Source organism: Notolepis coatsorum (genome assembly GCF_963971535.1).
Source record: "Notolepis coatsorum genome assembly, chromosome: 15".
In the NCBI taxonomy this organism is placed as follows: Eukaryota; Metazoa; Chordata; class Actinopteri; order Aulopiformes; family Paralepididae; genus Notolepis; species Notolepis coatsorum.
In genome coordinates this window covers 22,704,681-22,729,894 of record NC_140179.1, presented here as the reverse complement: position 1 = coordinate 22,729,894, position 25,214 = coordinate 22,704,681, and the positions used below count along the sequence as shown (strand labels likewise).

The window sequence follows — 25,214 nt, the reverse complement described above, 5'->3', positions numbered from 1 at the left end:
CTTCTTTGCGGGGGCGTGGCGATAGTTCAGGCTAACTTGAACTTGAACTCTGCTTTCGACCAGGCTCAAACTTTTGGATATGTTGTCATGGTGATTTGGAAAATCCACGTACATGAAACCGGAAAGTCCGGCTAACCCAGTTATCCAGCTAAAGTTATCCGGCTAACTCAGTTATCCAGGTACAAGAAACAGGGCCCAGTGCTCAACAGGATGACAAATGAGGCATAATGATTTTACTACAACGAATGTTATAATAAAAGCCTTTCCATACATCTGTCTGATTGAAAACTTTATTAACAGACCGCGGAATGGGCATATCTCAGCACGGGCTGAGATATGAACGAGTAACGTGTGGACAGATTGACGCGACACAATCCTCTTGGGCAAAACATCACGATATCCACGATACGTTGAAAAAGTGTATCGTTAATGAACTGTACCCGATATTTATATAATATCGTCATATCGCCCAGCCCTACTGTAGTGTGGTAGTGAAAGGGTTGACCCTTTGTCGTGTGGCGGTGAAAGGTTTAACCTTCTGTAGTGTGGTAGTGAAAGGGTTGACCCTTTGTCATGTGGCAGTGAAAGGGTTAACCTTCTGTAGTGTGGTAGTGAAAGGGTTAACCTTCTGTATTGTCACAGTGAAAGGGTTAACCTTCTGTAGTGTGGCAGTGAAAGGGTTAACCTTCTGTAGTGTGGCAGTGAAAGGTTTAAAACTGATCCCAGCTGGTGGCCACTACGAGAGGTAGGGCTGTCTTAAATACTTCGAAGCTTCGAAGCTTTGTTCGATGGCACAAGCTTCGAACATAAAAAAAATCGAAGTAAATAAAAAAAAAATAATAAAAAAAAAAAATTGCCTCCAAAATCTTGCGCCTCCATTCCAATGAAACAAAAGTAAGCGCCGCCTTCCCGCCTCCATTCCAATGAAACGAAAGTAAGCTGCGCCTCGACTCCACCTCTCTACAACAAGCACGTGGAGATTATCTGTGTTGAAAACAACAAGGACATGTGCAGCAGACATGTCGACGAAGAAGCGAAGCAATGCCGTTTTGTTATTTAAGACTATGTCGGACAGATTTGTGTTCATTGTGCTGCTTTTTTAAAGTGTCCCGACCCATATAAAAATATGTCTTAATAAAACGTGCTTAATTAAGTCGAATTCTACCTTTGTCTCTATCAACTACATATAAATATTTATATAATTGTTTGCTTGATAGACAAAGGTTGCAACATAATTATGTAATGTCATGTCATTGGCTGTGAGAGCAGCCCCACTGCACCCAGGCAGCGCAGCCGAGTGAAACCTTGTTGGCTGCGTCACAGTCACGAAAGGGGCTACTTAATTAATCCAATCCACTTTATTTATAGAGCACATTTAAAAACAACAAAGTTTACCAAAGTGCTGTACAAGTCCCACAACATAAGATACAAAAAATTATATATAAAAAAAAAATGAAAAAATGAATCTCGAAGCTTCGAATTAAAATCGATTGCCAAAAAAAGCTTCTAAGGTCAGCCCTAACGAGAGGCTCCAACAGCGCCGCTCTGGCCGCCCAGGAGAAGCATCCCTGTTTGTCTGCAGCGGTGCGCTCCCCTCTGGGGATGTTGCTCGTTGTGGCAGTTCAGATTATAGTCAGAGTTAGTGGTATTGTTTAAGTTTTAACTTAATTTGCAAAAGGGACAGTGCATATTAATCAACATAAAAAATTTAAAATAAGGCAGAATTAGCCAGAAGGCTAGATTTCATCTGTAGTCCTTGGCCAAGATGTTATTAAAAAGGGCATCTACCTGGCGCGGCCGGGTAGCGCAGCGGACTAAGCGTTTGTCTACCACCACAGAGCCAGTGGGATCGAATCCGGCTGTGGTGCCTCCGGCTTGGTCGACCGTCCATACTAACACAATTGGCAGTGTTAGCGGGTGGGAAGCCGGCGTGGGTGGGTCCTGGTTAGGGGTGCACGATATTGATTTTGACACCGATACCGATAACATTATGCTCCTCAAGGCCGATACCGATACCAATAACCGATATTTATTGTATTATAATTATCTTTTTAAATGTATATTCCTTTTTTTTTATCAACTATTTTATTATTTTTTTCAACATGAAACAAAACATATCACAATACAATAATAATAATAATAATAATAATAATAATAATAATACATAAAAAGACTTCCCAGGACAATAACTTAACACCAACTTAAATGTATATTCCTGTAGTTTTGACCCAACCAGATTTATCATGACATGAGCGTTACTACTATGAACAAAACAAAGCCAAGACAACAGTTTTGACTGATAAAGTGACCATATTTATTTTTCCAAATAAATATAATTTGAATCAGAAAATTCACAATCCGTCAATAACTTATAATACATCCAACCTAACAAGTCACCTGCAACATCACCACCGCTACGATGGTGTGTTAAAAAGCCTACAACGACGCGCGAGCAGCATCCAAAGCCAGCTACAAAGGAACCCGCGGCGCTTCTACCTATTGACGAGGCGTTTGCTAAATTAAAGAAGTTTGACAGAAATGACCCAAGGGCTCAAGCCGCTAGCTTTTAAGCAGTGCTTGGTGGTGCAAATTAACCTGGCTACTACGGAGCAATAAGTGGCTGCGTATTCAACCAAGGGTTGCATCACAGTCATGAAAGGGGCTAGATTTGCAGCAGCTTTAGCTGCTCGCGCGTCGTCGTAGGCTTTTAACACAATAACACACCATCGTAGCGGTGGTGATGTTGCAGGTGACTTGTTAGGTTGGATGTATTATAAGTTGTTGCCCTTTTCCCTCCTCGTGGAACTTCTGCATTGCATTTGTTACAAATAGCAAGCAAACCTTTTTCCCCACACTACTGACGCCGTCTTTGTTTACATCCGCGCTGCTTCAGAAACTTATGTGGCTACGTCACAGCCAAGAAAGGGAGCGCTGGATTTGTGTAAAACTCCCTCTTCCTAAACCACACGCTATCAGTCGTACCACAGTACTGGCAAAATTGGAGGAGCCTACAGTAAAAACAAACGCCCTTCATCCCAATTCACCCACACCGCATTTTTTTACCAAAAATATATTATATTATCGGAGCTATCAATAACGTTATCGGGATGACGTCATAATTGCTGATATCGGCCCAATAATTATCGGCCCGATAATTATCGTGCATCCCTAGTCCTGGTCGTTTTAAACAGCGACTCCTACAGTTCGGTCGGGGCGCCTGCACAGCAAGGGAAGGATCTGGGAGAGGTAGTGTGACCTTCCACACGTTACACTCTTCCAGTGAGAGTCCGCGCTGCCAGGTGAAAAGAAGCGGTGGGCTGGCTACACATGTGTCGGAGGAAGCATGTGATAGTCTCCGCCCTCCCAGACCGACAGTAGGGGGTAGAGTGCGCAGCCACCAGGAAGGGGATTGGGAATTGGCATAATGATTGACTAACATTAGGATGGGAGAAAAACGGAAAAAGAAGGGGGGAAAAAAGATTAAAAAAAAAAGAAAAAAGGGGCATCAACCCAAAGTGATAAAAAAAAGGTTATCACACATAACATACATCAAATAAATAGGCCTACATAAAATACAATTCATCATCACAATATACAAATTTTAACAAAATACACATATAAAACAGAATAGTTTGAATAACAGTAGTACTATGTAGTAGAAGTATGTGCTCAGTCTTTCCGGGAGGATTCCAGGTGGGATATCACACTCGTCCATCTCGTTTGGACGTCTGTCCACTTTGATTTTCTAACACTCGGATGATGTAGTAGTCCCTCCCTTGTGATTCTGCAAAATTTGTCAAATTAAATCCTCCTTAACACTTTGGCTGCCATGGGTTAAATTAATGATATACCATAGATTGCCAGCGCTATTTGTCTATGGAGAAAGTCCCCTTCTTTGCAGGGCTATAACTTTTTAAATTCTATTGCTACATTGCCATTATTAGGGCCCATTCAAAGTCCTATATGTATTGTTCATTGTGTAGCAACGTTAAACTTTTTCATTCACATATTCATAGTAAAGTATGGTCTAATGTATAAGTATGTTTTCATCTCTTTCTGCAACTTTCTCCAGAACGTGATATATAGCCCCAAATGCATTATATTGATGATGAAATACAGTTTGATGGCAATCAGCGCGATATAAGAAATTCCAACTAGACGTACTTCTAGAAGTTACTACACGTCATCTGATGTTGACCGGATGGGCGAGGGGGCGTTTATAATTCCGTGGGCAGCGTTATACCAATCATCTAATGTGGGTCAAATGTTGATAAAAGCAGTTAGTATCGAAGATGGTAACGTTACACGCTGAAACTCACCCCAGTCTCCGCGCGCCGTTGGGCGATCATCGTCGAGTAGAAATTTTATCATTATGGGATATATTATTACCCGGTCCATCTCCAGCTTGTATAATGGTATATACGTCCAAATCATGTTGTTTATCGAGTTATTGGCAATCGATCGCTATGTAGAGTGACGAGCTAGAATGCCGGAACCTATCCCGAGTGGCCGGAAGCAATACGGACATGTAGCACAACCTCCACTGTGCTTCCTGTTAAGCGGTTGCGCGATCGGCCACCAGATGGCGCTCCTGAACCGCCAGAGAGCTCAGTGGGTCCTGCTGGTGGTTCTCAGACCAGCGGAGGGACATTATGGATCAGATCGCAGATTTTTGAAATATTGATATAAGGACGCTGTACAGCGTCCCCCGGCAACTTTAGCATCGCCAGCAATGACGCTGTAAAGCGTTTTTAGGCAGTCAAAGTGAACAGGATGACAACCGCTGCGATTTAGCCTGCGTTTTTGAATGAATCCGTCTTATTGTGTTAGGATGATTACTGCTGAATGGACAGTGGTCTCTTGTCTACGCAGAGAGCACTGTGGAGCTTCCTGATACCACAGATAGCCTTAATTAGCTTAAACGGGAGGCTTTTCCTGAGGTAATCAGTCAGCCTGGCCTCTTTCTCCCCATGCATGCCTTATACCAGCCTCTGAAGCATCTCTGCAACAGGAGTTGTTTATGATTACGCAACCAAAGAATCTTGTTTCTCTGGCATGAATTCTGACACTATTTGTGATCTTTGGTGATTTTTCAAGAATTGGTGATAATTCCAAGTTAATGAATGAAAACGTGCACAGCTGAACTCAAGTGTGACGATCAAACCAAAATCGCAAGTCATCCTGCATTTTAATGTGGAAATATCGCAGGAATCTAATCTGCAAGCTCTTGGAAATGTTGTGGGGATTGGCTGGATTTGCGTTTCTGCCTAATCCTTGCAATTATCAAATCATGAAAACCTGGAAGTACCGACCACGGTATGGTGGAACATATGGATTTGTTGTATTGGACTTTTGCTTTATGTGTTGTTTTTGTTTTATGTTATTTGTGTATGTCCTTTGGTCAGAACATCGGGGACCATGCTGAAAGTAAGTGTTGTCATTTTTGCATGTCATCCCTTGGATTTTGGATCCATAAATAAAATCAATCAATCAATCACGGGGAAATGCAGTGGTTTTCAGTATCAGACCTGTGTCAGGTTTTCAGTATCAGCATGTGCTGGGTAGTGTGCTATGAGCGATGCCTGGACCATTAGCCTATAGGTTCAGTTTATGTTTGTGTACATTCCTACTCCGAACCTAATATAGTAGGAAGAAAGGACTGTGTGTCATCAATCGTCATGCAGAATATACCGTTATGAGCCAATGGAAATCCTTCACTTAGGTTACTAGCCTAATCCATGCAAGGTCTTCTCATAATGTATTGTGAAATTGGTTATGATTAACCCTCACACTGCCACAATACAGAAGTTTAACCCTTTACTATCACACTACAGACGGTTAACCGTGTGGTAGTGAAAGGGTTAAGGATGGTGCTACAGCGGAATGTCAGAAATCCTAGTTGGCCCGTTCACTGTAAAAAGAAAAGAAAAAAATAATTAATTGTATATATATATACACATACATGGCATCAGTAGCTATGGAGAAATTGTACACGGTACCTTTCACTAGGCCACATCACATTCACGAGTATTTTCCTGGTGTTGATGCCTCCCTTGCTATGCTTCTGTATAGTACTTTTCTTGTGCCTTGTTTTGTATAGTAATATTTTAGTAATATTTTAGTATTTGCAGTAAGTTCATTCTAAAATTAAGCGTAGTCTATATACTGTACCAGGCCAGGCTTTGCTTCAGGTTGATTCGTCCCTGTCTGCCTGTCCCTGAGTTGAAACGACAGGACTAAGCCATTTCTCACACTGCCCCTCAAATGAAGAGATCCATCTTTGCCTTCAGTGGCATCGAATCTGTTGAGCCCAGAGCCCCGGCCAGTGACCTGCGGTTCCAAGGTTCTGTTCTAAGAGAGAGATGCTGCCTGCGACCCACAGCGTCAGCCCGCATGTCCCTCAAACGTCAACATTATATAACCGTGTTCGCTGTTTCCTAACCGGTCTTTACTTTGGGCTTGAGGAAGGTTCTGACGCTACAGTTGAAGCCTCAAAAGACAAGAAGCAAAAGTGTGACGTATGCTGTGTGTGTGAATGATGAGAGATGAGGAATCGGATAGTTGACTGAAAGCAGAACGACAAGTTCAAAGTTCAAGAACCCGAGAACAGTGGCTCAGGAGTTAGAGCGGTTCCATTCCGGCTTCTCCCGTCAGTGTGTCCTTGAACAAAGACACTTAACCCCTAACTGCTCCTGATGAGTAAGTTGGCACCTTGCATGGTTCTGTTGTAAGAAACAGAACCTCATCTGTTGAGCCTAGTGACCAGTGACCTGGGCTCTGCCATCGCAAATGCAGTCCATTTTCCAGTATCACCAGTATTTTGACAGTATTTAGTAGGGGTGTAAGGGCTTGTGTCCATAGCGGACGTTTTATGAGTTGTCAGCTCCTTTCTGTCATTAATTTATGCTACAGGCACGACAGGCGCGCTCCTTTTCCCAGCGCAGCGCCTCGCGTTTATGCGCTCTCGGCGGCAGCGTTTTTGGGCGGAGCGCTCCCAGCGCATAAAGTTGAAACTAGTTCAACTTTTGGAAAGGAGCGTGCTCTTCAAGGTAACTTTTTTCGACCGACCAATCAACATCGAGGAAGTGGCGGCAGTCGCAAGACTCAGGAAAACGCTCTGAGCAATTTTTTTTTGCTTTTCAAAGCTGTCCGCCTTGAAAAAAACGTCCGCTATGGACACAAGCCCTAATGGTACACAAAAACCATCGTTCTGTACGTACCTCGGTTTTGAAGTCTCGGTACGGGTTTTCGGTACAGTGGGGGAAAGTTTGGCTTTCCATGTTCCACTCAGGGGTGATGTAGTGTGCAGTAACTAATTGTACTTGTAGGGCTGTCAACGAATATTCTATATTGAAATTAATAATAGAGTTTTGAATTCAATTCTGCACGCAAAAAAAAAGTTCTGCACGTTCGTTAGTGGTTAACGTACCGTTGTATTCGTTCGGTACACAGCCGTACTGAACCTTAGGCTGACCAGTACTGAAACTGTTTGGTACGGATACGTGTACCTTTACACCCCTAGTATTTAGTCTTTACAGTAACGTGTGAATTATCGTCGGCGGTGATTAATTCCTTCCCGTTTCCCTTTTCCCTCCAGATCCTCTCATGCCGTGTTCTCTACCTCCTGTGGACGATCCTCAAGTCAACATGAAAGAATAGGAACTCCTGGTCTCCGAGAGAGGGAATGGCTTTTTTTTATCATCTCTCCCAGTCGTCCTGCTACCCGGCTGCGTCCAGCTCCAGCAGCAGCAGCCACTGAAGAAGAAGGGATCCCGGGCTGTTTTATGGGAACCCCTGCCGGGCTCGCTCGCGTGAGGATTTAAGGACTTTTCTTTCCCGGGACGCCAATTCCTGCCCCCTCACCCCCGTTTAGCCCGAGCGGCGAGCGACACTGCTGTGCAGTAGAGCGGGCGAGACGATACGATGGCGAACAACTCGTACAGTGGAGTGAAGAACTCCCTGGTGGAGGCCAACCACCACGACGGGGACTTTGGCTGCTCGCTCAAGGACCTGCGCTCGCTCATGGAGCTGCGGGGGGCGGAGGCCATAGGCAAAATCGGGGAATCTTACCGGGACGTACACGGACTCTGCCACCGCTTGAAAACATCCCCCACAGATGGTAGAGTACACGCTCTCCTACACAGCACTCCCACACACAGGGTTCACACAAGGTCCTTGAAGTGCTTTTTACAAAAAAAAGTCAAGGCCTGGAATTCCTTGAAAACAGCAGATTTTTTAACAAGGTGCTTAAAAAGTCCTTGGAATTCAAAGCAACCATTTGCATTGAAAGTTTTGTTCATCCATGATAAAAATAGCTCTGAATCAAGAAATATAATTTTTTAATCTAAAGTGTAACTAATTGTCGGAAATTTAATCCATGAATATTGAAAGTCCTTGATTTTCATTTTGCAATGCCTGTGGGAACCCTGCACACATCACTCCTACACATCACTCTTACACATCACTCTTACACATCACTCTTACACATCACTCCTACACATCACTCTTACACATCACTCCTACACATCACTCCTACACATCACTCCTACACATCACTCCCTACACATCACTCTTACACATCACTCCCTACACATCACTCTTACACATCACTCCTACACATCACTCCTACACATCACTCCTACACATCACTCCTACACATTACTCCTACACATCACTCCTACACATCACTCCTACACATCACTCCTACACATCACTCCCTACACATCACTCCCTACACATCACTCCTACACATCACTCCTATACATCACTCCCTACACATCACTCCTACACATCACTCCCTACACATCACTCCTACACATCACTCCTACACATCACTCCTACTAAGGCTGAGCCCGAACCCTGTTTTTAGGGTTTGAACGTTCGCCAGGGTTTATCGAACGAACGTTCGAACGTTCGTTTTTTGTACATTTTTTAATAAAATTTCTTTTTTATTAAATTTTTTTTATTATATATATACATTTTTTTTTTTTTTGTATTATAGATCCTATGGAGGGCGGCATTGCATAATCTATTGGTGAAAAAACATGTTGTTTACAGTGGTGGCTGTTCGTGTAAACATGTAATTAAACAAAGCACTCGGAAGAAAATAAACAAGCTACTGAGTACTGCATCAAAGTTCCTACTTATGATAAACAATAGCCCTTGCACACCGCAGTCACGTAAGGGGCTAGATAAACAAAGGCATTCGTTTTGTGGCATTAACGTTATATAGTTAGTGTTACACGTTCAATAACAGGTATTCACTCTTGGTCGACGGGAAGGAGAGAGGCGCGCACCTCGGCTCCTTCCACCGTCTACCTCGGAACGGGGGACGGCAGAGAGACAGAGAGACACCGGCGCGGGGGTCCCGCCGGGCTCCCAACACGCCTGCCGCCTCGGCCAGAGTTGTTTCCAACGCAACCACCTCCCGCCATGAAGCTCGCGCTTCGTGGCCGAAAAAGGCTGGTATTCATTAATGATCCTTCCGCAGGTTCACCTATGGAAACCTTGTTACGACTTTTACTTCCTCGGCGGGGAGCTAACGCTACGTTAATGCTTCTCGCAAGCAGATCAATGGCGGCATTGCCGGAAGTAAAAAAAATAATAAACGCTTGCCGATTGGTGGTAACAGCAGAGGCGGGTGCAAGCGGTGTGACGTAATTGGCAGAATCGCCTGTCATTCAATCAAAATTGTTCTATTGCATTGGTTGAGACTAGAGCTCTGGTTGAGTATCCAGCAACAGCCCGGCAGAGACCATACTGGTTGAGCCGAGCGACTCGGGGGACGCGCCGCTTCACATCGCCTCACCGTCGTTGCGCCTGCTTTATTTTTTTTCACTGAACGTTCGAACCCATTAATTAAAGTCAGAATGTCAGCTTAACGAACGAACGTTCGAACGTTCGGGCTCAGCCTTAACTCCTACACATCACTCCTACACATCACTCCTACACATCACTCCCTACACATCACTCCTACACATCACTCCTACACATCACTCCTACACATCACTCCCACACATCACTCCTACACATCGCTCCTACACATTACTCCTACACATCACTCCCTACACATCACTCCTACACATCACTCCTACACATCACTCCTACACATCACTCCTACACATCACTCCCACACATCACTCCTACACATCGCTCCTACACATTACTCCTACACACCACTCCCTACACATCACTCCCACACATCACTCCTACACACAGGGAACAAAATAAGTACCCGCCAACCGCCAATGGTGGGCAGATTATGGTTTGGCGACTAACAATGAGAGGTCTGCCCGCCACCTGGCGTGTAGTTCATATCGATACTTGAAAATCCTGTGCGGGTCTCATTTCCGCCCCTAGCGCAGCTTTAGTCATAATATCTATGGCTCCGGCAGCTAGCAACGTTCGGTTCATATGATACTCTTATTTTGAAAAAACCCGTGGCAACTCCGCGAGTCATATCCGCCCAGTCCGTGCTTCTGCTCGCATTAAAGCAGAGCAGGGCTACACAGCAGTGCGCCTATTTTGCGAGCCGAAATAAGTCTGTGGTGTTTTTTTTCCCTCACAACGGGTCAAATGCATCTAACATGCGTTGCATCGTCGCCATTCCTTTATGCCCACATCGCCCGAAATGAACGTTACGTTAGCGTAAGCTAACGAGCTAATCCTGATCAGAGGCAGAGGCGCAGAGCCATAGAGAACAGCAGACAGTGTGGACTGGGGAAAGGGAAATGGGGGGGCACTCTCCCTTTCTCTGTGTGTGTGCGTGCGGTTGGAAAGACGATGAAGTCACTAGTCAGGACTCAGGACAGGAGTATATTATAGTAAACTGAGGATTACTGAGGATGGACAGATAATGTTGATATTCAAATATAAAAAAAAAACACACACCACTCCCTACACATCACTCCTACACATCACTCCTACACATCACTCCCACACACCCCTCCCACACACCCCGCCCCCCCGGCTCCTACACACAGAGAGAGTTGTTGGTGTGCGAACGTGGCACTTAGGGGAGCGTGTGTCATTGTCCCTGTCATTCCGTCGTTACCTTGACATCACTTCCTTGGAAATCTCATATGCCAGACAGGTGGCCGGGAGAGGGTGGCTCTGACCCGGGCCCGTCCTGCTCTATTTCTGGGGCATGTGGATCTGTCCCCTTCCCCTCTCTCTCTCTCTCTCTCTCTCTCTCTCTCTCTCTCTCTCTCTCTCTCTCTCTCTCTCTCTCTCTCTTCTCTCTCTCTCTTTTCACCTCTGCGTGTGTGTGTGTGTGTGTGTGTGTGTGTGTGAATATAGGTCTCAGACAGACCAGCTGTCTGCCTGGGCACTGGCCCAGACTGCAGGCAGGTCAATGTTCCACATGTGGGGGGGGACAGAACAGGAGGGTGGCGACTCAGGCTGAGTAGCAAACGACTTTATAACACGGCAAGACGTGAGCTCATCCCTCCTTGGAATAGCTCTGCTCTGTGCCCCGCTTTGCTTCTTCTCTCCAGCGAAGCAGCGCACTTCTTCTGCCCCGTTCACTACGCCGGGTAGTAGGTTGACGAGGGACCCGTCTTGAACCCCCCCCGCCCCCGCTTGATCCTCCAATCACAATGGTTGCTTTCTTCACGCAATGGTTGTGATTGGAGGATCAAGAAAAGACGGCAGGGTTTGATTGGTCAGTTGGTAGCAGGTCTCTATACTGCATAATGCAACATATATACATACGGTATATATATCTTTGTTTTTAATTAATCATTAGATTTCCCTCCCACGAGCACCCAAGTGGCGACCCATGTAACGCGCTGCGTCGCGAAGCGGTCGACCCGGGTTCGGTCGACCCGGCGTCCTTTGCCAAATGTCTTCCCCCCGCTCTGTCTCCCGTTCTTCCTCTCTCTCTCTACCGGACTGCCCGGTAGTACAAACAAATAAAAAGAAATCTACCAAAAACACAATTTAAAAAATGTAAAGATTTCCCTCCCACTTGCAGTAAATATGAAGTGAAATATGAACTCAAAACAATATATATATATATGTATTATGTATATATATATATTGTTTTGAGTTCATATTTCACTTCATATTTGCTGCAAGTGGGAGGGAAATCTAATGATTCATTAAAACAAAGATGCAGTTATGTAATCTATTTCACTTCAAACCTTTATTTAAACGAAAAGGCAACAGAGGTTTCCCTCATTTACAGTCACGTCGTGTGTGTACATACAGAAATAAGCAAAAGCAGGCATATTATAAAATCACACGGCATAAAAAGAGACGAGGCGAGAGCCGTGAGACAAAAGTAAGGATAACGCATTTTATTAAAACACGTACAACTTCAATTGACAAAGGTTTTAAACTCTGCAACAGAGGGGAGAATCTCCAGCTTTAAGGACTGTTGGGGTTCATTCCATGAGCTAGAGAGGCATCATAGCTAAATGCATTGTACGGTTATATTTTGACATACTGCACTGTATTGGTTATCTTTCTTTTAGTTGAGCGCGCCAGGCATGACTAATACTGCACACAGGGTGGCCGCGAGTCCTTAACATTAAAATGTCTCGTTCTGTTTGGGAAGAAGGTCTTAATATGTCTTGTTCTGTTTGGGAAGGTCTTAAATATTTATTTATTGAATGCTTTAAGCGGGGTCCAAAACGAAGCGGCAAATGCCCGTAAAATGTATCCCTGGCGAAATCAAACAAGAGTTTAATTGGGAATTCTCACATTGCAGTGTTTGGTCTTTGCGTTCCTGACCTTTGTCCCCTGGTGACCACCGTAGTGTCTGTCTGGATGCCGCGGAGGAGCGGACTAGTTAGTCCGGTTTCTCCTTGGTTTACTTTTCTAATTTAACCCTTTCCTACTGCGCTGCCGTTTAGCCAGTGTTGTAGTACTCGAGTCTGAGTCCTGGATGGATTTTCAGGACTCGTGACTCGACTTGGACTTGAGCATTGATGACTTGGACTTGGAATCTAGCATTGACTGCATTTTGGACTCAGACTTTTTTTTTTCTTTTTTAGATTTTTTTTTTGGCGTTTTATCGCTTTATTTCTACTGGGCAGTCCAGTAGAGAGAAATCGAGGAGGAATGGGAGACATAGTGGGGGGAAGACATTCGGCAAATAACGACGGGTTCGGGAATCGAACCCGGGTCGGCCGCGTAGCGGCTGAGCGCGCTATATGGTTCGCCACTGGGGCGCCCGGACTCAGACTTGTTAATTGACAAATACATATATATTGATAAAATAACTTTTTTAATAGGCCCTAATTAAAATGTTTGGTAATTGAGGTTAATGCATTTGTTTGGCTATTGTGTCACAAAGTAAATAAACTCCCTTTTGAAATGGTGACATCTGTGTCATTTATGTTTAATGTAGACCTTTTTTTTATTTTTTTTTTCTACTTTTTCTCCCCATTTAAAATGTTTCTCCCATCCCAATTTCGTATTATCCAATTCTACCCTCCCCTGTCTCGAATGTTGTTAGACCATGCCTCCCACTGGTCGGCTGCAATGTGGACGAAGCCTTGCATCACGTGTCCCCTCCGCCTAAATATTAAAGGCAACCAACTTGTGTCTAACCACGCCCAACTTGCGTCTAGCCACGCCCCCGCGGCGATGCGGCAGCAGCAGAGCGGAGCTCGGCCGCGGAGCGGCAGAGCGGAGCTCATTATATGCCAGTAACCGCCCCTTATTCAGTATCCAGAAATAGCTCAATTGGCAAAGCTGCATGGCTGTGGATCCTACGGCTCGTTGCTCGCTAGTTCGATTCCCTTCAATTATTATTATTTTTTTTTTAACGTGCATTCGCATTCTTTCGCCGTTAAGTTTAGGCATAACTTTAAGCATTGTTTCGGAGTTGGTTAAGGTTAGGCATTGTTTCGGAGTTGCTTAAGGTTAGAAGGGTTAAGTTTAGGCGCTGTTAAGGAGCTGGTTAAGGTTAGAGTTTGACTTAGAGAATGGCAATATTTTTTAACGTGCATTCATTTCGCCGGTTAAGTTTAGGCATTGTTTCGGAGTTGGTTAAGGTTAGGCATTGTTTCGGAGTTGCTTAAGGTTAGAAGGGTTAAGTTTAGGCGCTGTTAAGGAGCTGGTTAAGGTTAGAGTTTGACTTAGAGAATGGCAATAGACAGCCTATTTCCGCGCTGCAGCGCGAGGCAATAGACAGCCTATTTCCGCGCTGCCGCTCTCTCGCGCTGCCGTGGTCACATGGGCGTATTGGCCAATCAGAGAAACGCTAAACACAAGTTGGTTGCCTAAAATATTCACGCGTCCCCTCCGGTACACGAGGAGGCAGCCGTCGCATCTTTTCACCTGCACAGCGCAATCTCTCAGTGGCGAGGAGTAACACGTGGGAGGCTCACGCTGCCCCCGATACTTCCTGATTCTGCTGTACAGGCGCACCAACCGACCTGTAGGAGTCGCTGTCCACAACGTCCGATCCCCACCCACCGGCTTTCCCACCCCCTAATACCAATTGTATTAGTATGAACGACCAGCCAAGCCGGAAGCAACGCAGATAGCTGGGCTCGAAACCCAGCATCTCCTTCGTTAGTGGCGAGCGCCTTGCCCACTGCGCCACTTAGCCGCCCAATGGAGACCTTTTGTATTTGTATGTCAGGCTTGTCAGCTCAGACTCAACCTTGATGACTTGGACTCGGACTAGGGTAATGGGGACTCGACTCGTACTCATTCTCCTCCGTAGCGCCTCACTGCAGCCTCCATCGAGCTAACTAGTGGTCTGCATCCAGTGTTAGCCGTAGCACCTCGAGCTAGTGATCTGCACCCTGTTAGCCGTAGCACCTCGAGCTAGTGATCTGTATCCTGTTAGCCGTAGCACCTTGAGCTAGTGATCTGTTAGCCGTAGCACCTCGAGCTAGTGATCTGTTAGCCGTAGCACCTCGAGCTAGTGATCTGTTAGCCGTAGCACCTCGAGCTAGTGATCTGAGAGCACCACAATTCTCGAAGTCAACTTCCTGCCTGTTGTTGCTACGCAACTGCAGCGTGGGGGGAAACTGCCCAGCCTGGTACATTGTGTACGGTTCATTTAGTGCAGAAACGGATGGTTAAAGCGGCAAATTAAAGACAATCAAGCGGAATTTTCTTCAGTCCTTCACAATGCCAAAGAGCTGCTGTGTTACGCGTTGTACTAATGACAAAAACAGAAATCCAAATCGCAAGTTTTATACCATCACGGAGGAAAAAGTGGCTGTGGCTAACTTTCGGCTAACTCGCTCTGCTGTTGTGGTCGTGGTAGCTACATGCTAAGCTAACGTTAATCACATCATATCGAACCGATAGGAGCTTATCTTATCTAATCTTACATGGATGTTTGATCGGGTAGTGGCACACGTGGTACCACCACGTAAGATTAGATAAGAAACTCCTATCGGTTCGATATGATGTGATTAACGTTAGCTTAGCATGTAGCTACCACGACCACAACACCAGAGCTAGTTAGCCGAACGTTAGCCGCCAGCCACTTTTTCCTCCGTGATGGTATAAAACTTGGATTTCTGTTTGTTTTGTTATTAGTACAAAACGTAACATAGCAGCTTCAATTTGGGTATTCGAGAGATGGCCATGTCTGTATGTGTTTTGTATGGACATTATGTCAAGTCAATCAGGGGGAGCTTCTTTGAATCATATCTCGCCTTAGAATCACCAGAAAGGCTTTCGAAATAGTGAAATGCCATGTTGGCCTCTATTTTCAAAACAAATCGTATGAAAATGTTATGAAATGAACAAGAATGTGATAAAACATGTAATAAAAACGGACCTCAACACATGCATTTGATACTAGAAATCCGTATGGCCCCCCTATACCAAGATGGCGGCGGTCTCGTGACATCAGAGTGTCTTCGAGAATGCGTCGAGGCTTTTAAAAGGGGCCTAAAAACATTTCTTTTTAACAAGGCTTTTGCCAGAATTTTTCTTTTACTTTTATTTTTACTTTTATGTTATTCCATTTCATTGGTTGTTTTATTCATTTTAATTGTTTTATTCATTTTAATTGTTTTATTCATTTAACTTTTTGTCTTTATCTCCTGTAGCACTCAGAGATTCTCGCGAATATAAAGTGCGGTACAAATTGAATCTATTATTATTATTATCTGCATCCTGTTAGCCGTAGCTCCTCGAGCTAGTGGTCTGCATCCAGTTAGCCTCATGCTAGTTAGCCGTAGCACCTCGAGCTAGTGATCTGCATCCTGTTAGCCTCATGCTAGTTAGCCGTAGCACCTCGAGCTAGTGATCTGCATCCTGTTAGCCTCATGCTAGTTAGCCGTAGCACCTCGAGCTAGTGATCTGCATTCTGTTAGCCATAGCACCTCAAGCTAGTGATCTGCATCCTGTTCCCCTCATGCTAGTTAGCCGTAGCACCTCACTGCAGCCCTCCATCGAGCTAGTGATCTGTTAGCCGTAGCACCTCACTGCAGCCCTCCATCGAGCTAGTGATCTGTTAGCCATAGCACCTCACTGCAGCCCTCCATCGAGCTAGTGATCTGTTAGCCGTAGCACCTCACTGCAGCCCTCTATCGAGCTAGTGATCTGTTAGCCATAGCACCTCACTGCAGTCCTCCATCGAGCTAGTGATCTGTTAGCCGTAGCACCTCACTGCAGCCCTCCATCGTGCTAGTGATCTGTTAGCCGTAGCACCTCACTGCAGCCCTCCATCGAGCTAGTGATCTGTTAGCCGTAGCACCTCACTGTATCCCTCCATCGAGCTAGTGATCTGTTAGCCGTAGCACCTCACTGCAGCCCTCCATCAAGCTAGTGATCTGTTAGCCGTAGCACCTCACTGCAGCCCTCCATCGAGATAGTGATCTGTTAGCCATAGCACCTCACTGCAGCCCTCCATCGAGCTAGTGATCTGTTTAGCCATAACACCTCACTGCAGCCCTCCATCGAGCTAGTGATCTGTTTAGCCATAGCACCTCACTGCAGCCCTCCATCGAGATAGTGATCTGTTAGCCATAGCACCTCACTGCAGCCCTCCATCGAGCTAGTGATCTGTTAGCCATAGCACCTCACTGCAGCCCTCCATCGAGCTAGTGATCTGTTTAGCCATAGCACCTCACTGCAGCCCTCCATCGAGATAGTGATCTGTTAGCTGTAGCACCTCACTGCAGCCCTCCATCGAGCTAGTGATCTGCATCAAGTTCTCCTCGGTGCACATTTCCTATTCGGAAAATATAAACGCAAGGAACAATGTGGGCTAAATAATAATAATATAATAATAAACGTAAAGCACCTTTCATACAAGAATTGCAGCTCAAAGTGCTTCGCAGCAGTAAAAAAAATTAAAAAGAAGAAAGACAAAAAAGGCCAAAGAATTGGCAGATCAAGAGGAATGCATAAAGTGCAGACATAAAATACCGGTAAGTATAAAACAAGCATAAAATAGATCAAGGTAAGGCATAGAGCATTAAATCACATTGTTTTTCACATTCAGATATAACATCTTAATGTGTAGGAAACATTGACCCCGGAGCCGCTGAAGGGTGTGGATGATGTAGAGAGAGAGTTTTTACTCCTGTCTCATCCTCTCCCGACTCGTTGAGTCATTCTCCCATCTGGTCTCGATCCTGTGACTAATTGTGGCTCTCGCCTCGTCTCCGTCCCGCTTAAAGTGACTCCTTTCCCATCCGTGTGTCTAAATGAACGCGTGCCCCCCCCCCCCCCCCCCCCCCCCGAACTGCGGGACTCCCACTCCGATGTCCTCCTGCAGGCACCGGCGATATACGTAGATGGAGGGAGTCCATTGTCGGCAACACTAACCAAACATCTGAAGCGGCACAAACGGTCACAAATACAAAACCTGTAGTGACAGATGTGACCCAAAACACTGAGCCCCCCTCCACTGCTTTTCAGCGCCTAGATGAAAATAATCACTCAAGGGAGGAGAATGAAATGGTCATCCAGTTCAACATGGAAAGAGGCACTTGCCTATATTATTTATCATCAGTATATATATATATTTTTTTTTTTTAAGTCAGCCACTGCTCGTTGTAGAAAATAAATAAATTTAAATACCATGCCATTTACATCCTGAACAGGCTAGAAAGTGCGACCAGTACTGGTGCCACCTATTGAGAAAGCTGGTCGCGCCACTGGTGCCACTGGTGGAAAGGTTGGTCTAGAGCCCTGGGTAGACTCTGTCACACTCTCGGGGCTTACCGTACTTATTTTTTTCCCTGTCCCATATTCCAGTTATATTTGTCCTAAATTGAAGAGGAACCGTCCCAAATCCGAAGAAGGTGGTTATATTGGACGTGAGCTATTTTCATGAACCATCCGGGGAGCGTTCCTGTTCTGTCCCGTCCCAGACAGTGTCCTAGTAGAGAGAGGAGGCGCTGAACGTCGTAGATGATCACATCTCGTAGTGTTGCGAATGTGGTGTTGCAGCTCCTCTTGGCAGCTATTACTTGGTTAAGTTAACATCATCAACAACCACCGACTGGTAAATATTGTCCTGGCTGGTACGTGTGTCTATTCTGCCAGCCAGACCAGTGGGTAACAGCCATTGTTCCTTTCTATTCTAAGAACCTAACTATGCAGGTGGTATAAAGGTTGAGTGTCTGGTATACAAAATATGTTCTCTCCCCCCACAACTTCATTCCAGCACAAGGTGGTGACAATTCTGATTCTATTATAGATAGAAGGAGTCACTTCAGGGGGCCGACAGTGGCTCAGGAGGTAGAGCGGTCGTCTGGTAATCCGGAGGTTCCCGGTTCGATACCGGCTCCTCCCGGGCAGCGTGTCCTTGAGCAAGACACTTAACCCCTAACTGCTCCTTATGAGCAGGTTGGCACCTTGCATGGTTGCCTTCACCGTCGGTGGGTGAATGTGAGGCATAAAGTTGTAAAGCGATTTGGATAAAAGCAGTCCTTTTACCATTTACTTCACTTTACCTTCGCTTTACATCCTGATTTCTCAAACTATGGGTCAGGAACTGGGTTGCTGGCTTCTCCACATGACAACGTTAGTATTTTGTTTCTGATAATGTTTCAGTGAGTCTTGAGTTCCCATAATGAGGACAACGGGTCTCTTCCTAGAAATGTTCTAAGAAACCATGCTTTCCGTCGTCGATTAAATACAAATGTATTGTCATCATACAGCACAAATACAGTGCAAAAAAAACAGTAAAGTGCAATAGTAATATACAATGTACAGGTGATTAAACTGGGTATAAAATATATAAATTAGTACTAATGAGTAATAGTGTTAATCAGATGTATGTACAGAGTTATAGTATTGATATGTACGGTGATACAGGTATAAAGACACTATGGTAGTAAGTCGTACTGGCCAACAGCGTAACTAGTAAGATGTGAAAAGGATTATATGCAGGAATGTACAGACAGATATACGGTAAGAATGAACATATACACAGAAAAGAAAATCTCATTTGAGCTTCTTCCTAGAAATGTTTTAAGAAAGCAAGCTTTCCGCCGTTGCCGCGTTCACATGTCGGACTGAGTAACTCGACGCATTATCTTTGTCTTTCTTCCGTTGCTCTTTCTCCTTTTCTCCCGTTCTTTCATTCAATCACTCTCCCTCGGCTGACGTCTGCCTAATCGCCGGGCGTGACCTCGACTGAACCCTTTAGTTTCCAGAGGGGATTTTCAGTTTGATCCCAGATTAAAAGCGGCAGCGTATCTCTACTGTAGTAGCAGCCGCAGCAGCAGCGTGTCTCCTCCAGGGCTGGTGAAATGCCAGCGCTCCCTCCAACTCCCTGGTTCTGTTTGTAGTCGAGCAGAAATCATTTGACGTAATGTGTCCCCGGGGCGCCCAATTACTGGCAGTGCGACAGAAATTACCATACGACACGACCGCTCAGAGCTCACTGCGTTCCACACAACGCAGAGTCATCCATCCTTTTGATTGGCCCTTGGACTTTTTGTTTGGTTAATTGATTTCAGCGTAATTATCTGAACCTCGGGTGGGAATCAGCCGGGACCTCTAGGATTGATTGCGATCGGTGGGAGCAGCAATTAGATTATCCAAACGATTCTCAATGAGTCACGTTTTTCATTTTGATCACATTCGGTACTTTGCGGTTTTAATCATTTTCACACCAGTTCTCTGCATAATATACCTTGAGTGTTGTTAGGGTTAGGGTTAGGGCACTGTGAAAAGTCAATAATACATTTATTTGTTGCTCTTGCAGGGTTTACATGAGGAAAAATAACATCAAAACCCAGAAAACTGTAAATTGTTAAGAGTAGATTGATTACTGAATCTTGCATATCGATGCAGAATTGCAAAAGGTGGAATCATTATTAGATTAATTGATCATGTATCCCACCCTTGTGAATAGTAAGTCTATACGGTAGATGATACAGTCTCTTTTTCCTCACGTTTTCCTCAAAGCATACTCTAGGCCGCGCGGTGAAATCATTGAAGACTGTTTTACAAGCCCGGAGAGGGAGCGTTGTCTAAACATGTGAAAGTGTGCAGCTTGAAGTGGGCCGCGGTGAGTCCCCTCATACTTCAGGAGCCTTGTTCTCCCTCCATCCTGTGTTGAAACAGAGGTATGTGGACGGACCGGAGCCCCCCGCTTGCCTGGATTTTCTCTGGCTCGCTGTCGAAAGAGAAGGAGTGAACATATTTAATGGAATAGTTATGTGGACAGTTTTTGTTGCAGTACAATATTTCATTTAATTTCAAACCTTTATTTAACCTCTTTAGCCGACCACAAATGACATCACGCCATAAATCCATCTCTGCAGACTGTATTAATTAATGTTGCGTTTTTTAAGTAAAGACCCTAACCCTGTCAAAACAGCAGTCATAGTTAGAGTTGTTCTGATACCGATAACCGTATCGGAAATGCCTCCGATACTGCCTAAAATGCTGGTATCGGCGTAATTGATCAACAACACGTGAGGTATCCTCCTGCTGAGTGAGCATTATAAAACAAATGTGTTTTTAATCGACCGTGAATTAAAGTGTCAATGCTGTTTGTCATTTTAACAGCAGATAGTTTCTTAAATGCCATCGTCCCGACAGAGCGGTGTGGGAGATAGGGATGCACCGATCCGATATTGGTATCGGTATTGGCCGCCGATATCCGTAAAATAGCTGGATCGGGTATCGGTTTAAAAAATATCGGATAAAAAAAAAAAATTATAAATAAAATAAGAAATAACCATTCAGTACATTTATATCTGTGTTCATTTGTTACATTTAGTTTCACTAACTTAGGAAAGTAATGTTTTAAGTCAAGCCTGATGTTGCCTTGCACAAAAGAATGATCCCAGTCTCTTCCACACAGTGACAGTGAGGCATACAGTTTATTAATTGAATGAATGAAGTTTATTTTCTGTCTTTGTTTACAACAAATCAAAAACACACTTGTGATCCTTTACAATTCTTAAAAACAAAATATATTTTAATATAAAAAAATAAAACGTGGATTAATTTTTATTTATTTTTTAACTTTTTTGAAAAAAATAATTTGGACAATGGGTATCGTATCGGTATTGGCCGATACCCAAACCCAGGTATCGGTATCGGGACTGAAAAAGTCGATCGGTGCATCCCTAGCTGAAGAGCTAGTTTTAACTTAACGTTACCTTGGCTAAAATTGGGACTATTCATAATCCAGCAATAATGGCTGCAGACCTGCAAGCAAAGTACAGCAAGTTGGAAATATGATTGCGATCACAGATTTTTGAAATATTGATATCAAAGACGTGGTACGGCGTCTTTGGCAGAATGAGCATGGCGGGGAATGACGTGGTAAGGCGTTTTTGGCGACCATAGTGTTAAAAACAGTATATATAATTTTATTTTTTTATAATTTATATAATATAATAATATTTTTTTTTTTATAAATGTATGCACTGGTATCATCGGATCAGTATCGGTATCGGCCGATACCCAAAGCTTAGGTATCGGAATCGGATCGGTAGGGAAACATTTTTGTCGCAACATCTCTAGTCATAGTGTATATTTCCAGCAATACGTTTGTTTACCAATAGGTTAAAATGTTATTAGTGAAATATTAGTTTTGGAAATGTATTCAAGAACTAGCGAATATCGACGGAATGTAATGCGCACCGCCATTTTGTTTGTTGTCATATGAGGAGAGGAGACTCAGAGCTTTCAAATGGCGTTGGAACTTCGAAAAACGACACTACCCAGCTCAAGCCAGCTCCTGTCAATCATATGAGTTGTGGATTTCCTTTTTTATTTATCATTTTTCGGGATTATCTACCACAAACCTGAATGTGATTGGCATAAATTAGAACGCAATTAGTTTATCTACCTTTCTGTGAACGTTTAGGAAAAGTCGGCGTTCCAATCTGATGAAAAATGGCAGAGCAATTTCCATTATAAAAAAGTAACTGTACCCACTTAGATTTCATTCACGGTTTGTGGATCACGCCTGGTGATACTAAATCCAGATTGAACTCTGCTATTCAAAGAGTAGATTTGGCCCGATCCATAGATGTGCAACTTGGCTATAATAAGGTAATTTATAGGCCTGATATATTTTATATTCTATAATAATTGTAACTGAGGGGTACAATTCCCTGACTGTATTAATCAAGTACTGATATCATTAATCACTACCGTCTATGTACTTCTGGCCAATACTGTACATAAGTATTATTAGATTAGAACACTCGACAATAACACGGTTTTCCACACAGAATACTCGGTTAGAATATTTATTACATAAAAGGGATTAGATTACATTACTTAGTTGCGCTTATAAGGCAAATAGAATGTGCATGTAAATCAATAATGGATATTAAGTAATTAGATCTATGGATCTTCTGGGATAGGGGTACTACCGGTTGTAAGCCAGCAGAGGGGGCCAAAGCTCTATGCAAGTCAATTAGTCCACTGGTCCTCAGCGAGGCACCTGCAGGGGGAGCGGTCTTTACTCCCTGGCTCAGCGGGGAAAGCAGCTGCTGGTCCCAGGGTGCGCGCCACGCAGGTAACGCCGTGGGGTCTCTGCTCCGGCAGAGACGGACTCGAGTGGAGGTCCTCACGGTAGATGTGTAGTTCCCACAGCAGCAGCGGGGCAGACGGTTCTGCTCCAGCCGCCACAGTCAAAGCACTGAAGAATAATCCTTGCCGGAAAAGTGGCTCTGCTGGCGGGGTAAATCCTCCGTGTTGCGCGGTAGTGCGCGGTGGTTCAGAGTTGAACTTGACGTTGGTCTATCCTATTAGCACGGGCAATAAGTGCTCTATGTCGACGCACAATTACTCACTCCACGTGGTCTTTGACTCGTAATGAAGGTTTACTAATGAATAGAGAACGATACGACAAACAGACGTATTTAGGATAACACGAGACTATATTGGGGCAATGCGAGCCCTGCTGTACCGCACGTTGCGTAGTGGGTAAGGCTTTACTTGGTAACTGAACCAGACTGAACTGAAGGCGAACTGAAGAGGAACTGCAAGGGGGGTTCTGTATTCTTGCGCCATATTTATATCCACGGTGGACAAATAGTGCCTATCTCATTTCTGTCGCCTCTCGGTCTCGTAGCCGTGGGCGAAAGCGGGCATGTTTGGGCAAGACCTGGCGGTAGCTTTCAAGTCAGCTCGAGGGGGCAAGGCTTTACTCGGTACCTGGCGCCAGGGGATCGCTTCCAATAGGGGAATGAATATTATGGTCTGTCCTGCTAGACTAAAGGGATATTCCGTGCATATTGTACAAAGAATATACAAGGGATATCAAACGATATACAAATAGTATACATGGGATCTCAGGCAATAAATATATATATTCGGTTTAATCTGACCCTTTGTAACAGCCGCCCCCTAATTAGTCCCACCTAATTAGCTAAGCAGGGACAGATTAACCGCACTGTCCACTACTCAATGTCCGTTGTGAGGGGTCGGGCAGTTCACAAAGTCAGGGGTCGTGGTAGTCATTAGGCAAGTCGGGGAGCCTTGGCGACTCGATCAGCCTCGCCACGGGTCGGTTGTAGATCCGCCCTTGGCCGAGCACTTCTGCCACTCTGACCTTTCCGTCGGTACCAGTGGTCACTTTGCTTACGCGGCCGGCCGGCCACGCAGCTCGGGGTGGTGACTGGTCTATGGTCATGACGACTGGACGGGATGAAGGGGGGCTTAGGAGGAAGCGGGCCTGAGACTGCTTTGATCTGGGCTTGGCTGTGCTTTCTCCTCCTCCGTCTGTTTCTCTTGTTCGCTCTGTACCCCGTGTGAGGAGGGGCCGGTCCCGGCCGCCCCGTCAAGGAGTCGCTTGGGGTGCTGGGTTCAATGTCAGCTACGTCTGGAGCGCAGCTGAGGGGGGTGGAGTTCCGAACTCCCTCTGGTACCCACGGTTCTCTCACAGGCCTCTCGCTTAATGTCAATAGCCTCTGCTGTATGGGGGAGAGGCCGGTGTCTTCTTCTGTCGCTCTGGAGTGGAGGCAGCTAGTGGCTGCTGTTCGGTTGAGAGATTTAGCGAGGGGGCCTTGCAATGTCCATCCTAGGCGGGTCTCGACTGCTACAGGACAGCCTCGGGGACCTGTATGGACCCGGTCAATCGGGACTATGAGTTCTGCATGGTCGGAGCCTATCAACAGGGTCGGGGTGACGCCGTCTATGAGCGGGATAGGTAGTTGACGCAGGTGCACATATTTATCCATCAACTTGGTGACAGGGTAGGTGTACTGCGATAGTCCTATTTCTTGGCTGGTGAAAGCATTTGTGATCTTGTACCGTCGCTCTGGCTGCCCGCTTGCTGCGATAGTGAAGGAGACATTCTCGCCCTTTATCGTCTTTAAATCTCTTCTTATTGTCCGAATCGTCATTTGGTTCTCGCTCCCCCGCAGTCCCAGCTGGGCCGCAGCGGACGCGAGCAGAAGGGTCTTCTCTGACCCGTCATCAAGGACGGCGTAAGTGTCCATGACTTTGTCCCCGTGGCTCAGGAGCACTCTGACCACTTTGAGGAGCACTCGGGGGGTCTCGCTGTGCTGGTCAATGTGGAGCACTCCTGTGGGTGGTGACGTAGACTCTATGTGGTACGAGTCGCACCTTGTCCGCCAGTGTCTGCCGTAGCAGTCGGGACAGAAGGGAGCGGTCTGGTGGAACTTTGGTTCTGGTGCCACCGCCTCGGCGTGGTACATGACCGCGACGGGCCCACTCTGTTGTCCTGGGTGACGCTTGTTGATGTCGTGCAGGACCTCCAGGTGGGTGCCACCGCACCTGCTGCACTTTTTCTTCAGGTGGCACTCAGCTGCTAGGTGGCTGCGCGCGCAGCGGAAGCA

General features: G+C 45.3%; 1 protein-coding gene across 1 annotated transcript in view; it reads left to right on the top strand.

Moving 5' to 3' along the window:
- The window catches only part of atp2b1a (ATPase plasma membrane Ca2+ transporting 1a), a 207,099-nt gene that overhangs the window by 18,861 nt on the left and 163,024 nt on the right, over positions 1 to 25,214 (top strand). Inside the window, 1 exon segment of the mRNA XM_084330168.1 lies at positions 7,598 to 8,119. Within this exon segment, the coding sequence (XP_084186294.1) occupies positions 7,924 to 8,119 (196 nt within the window). The 5' untranslated portion in view covers positions 7,598 to 7,923.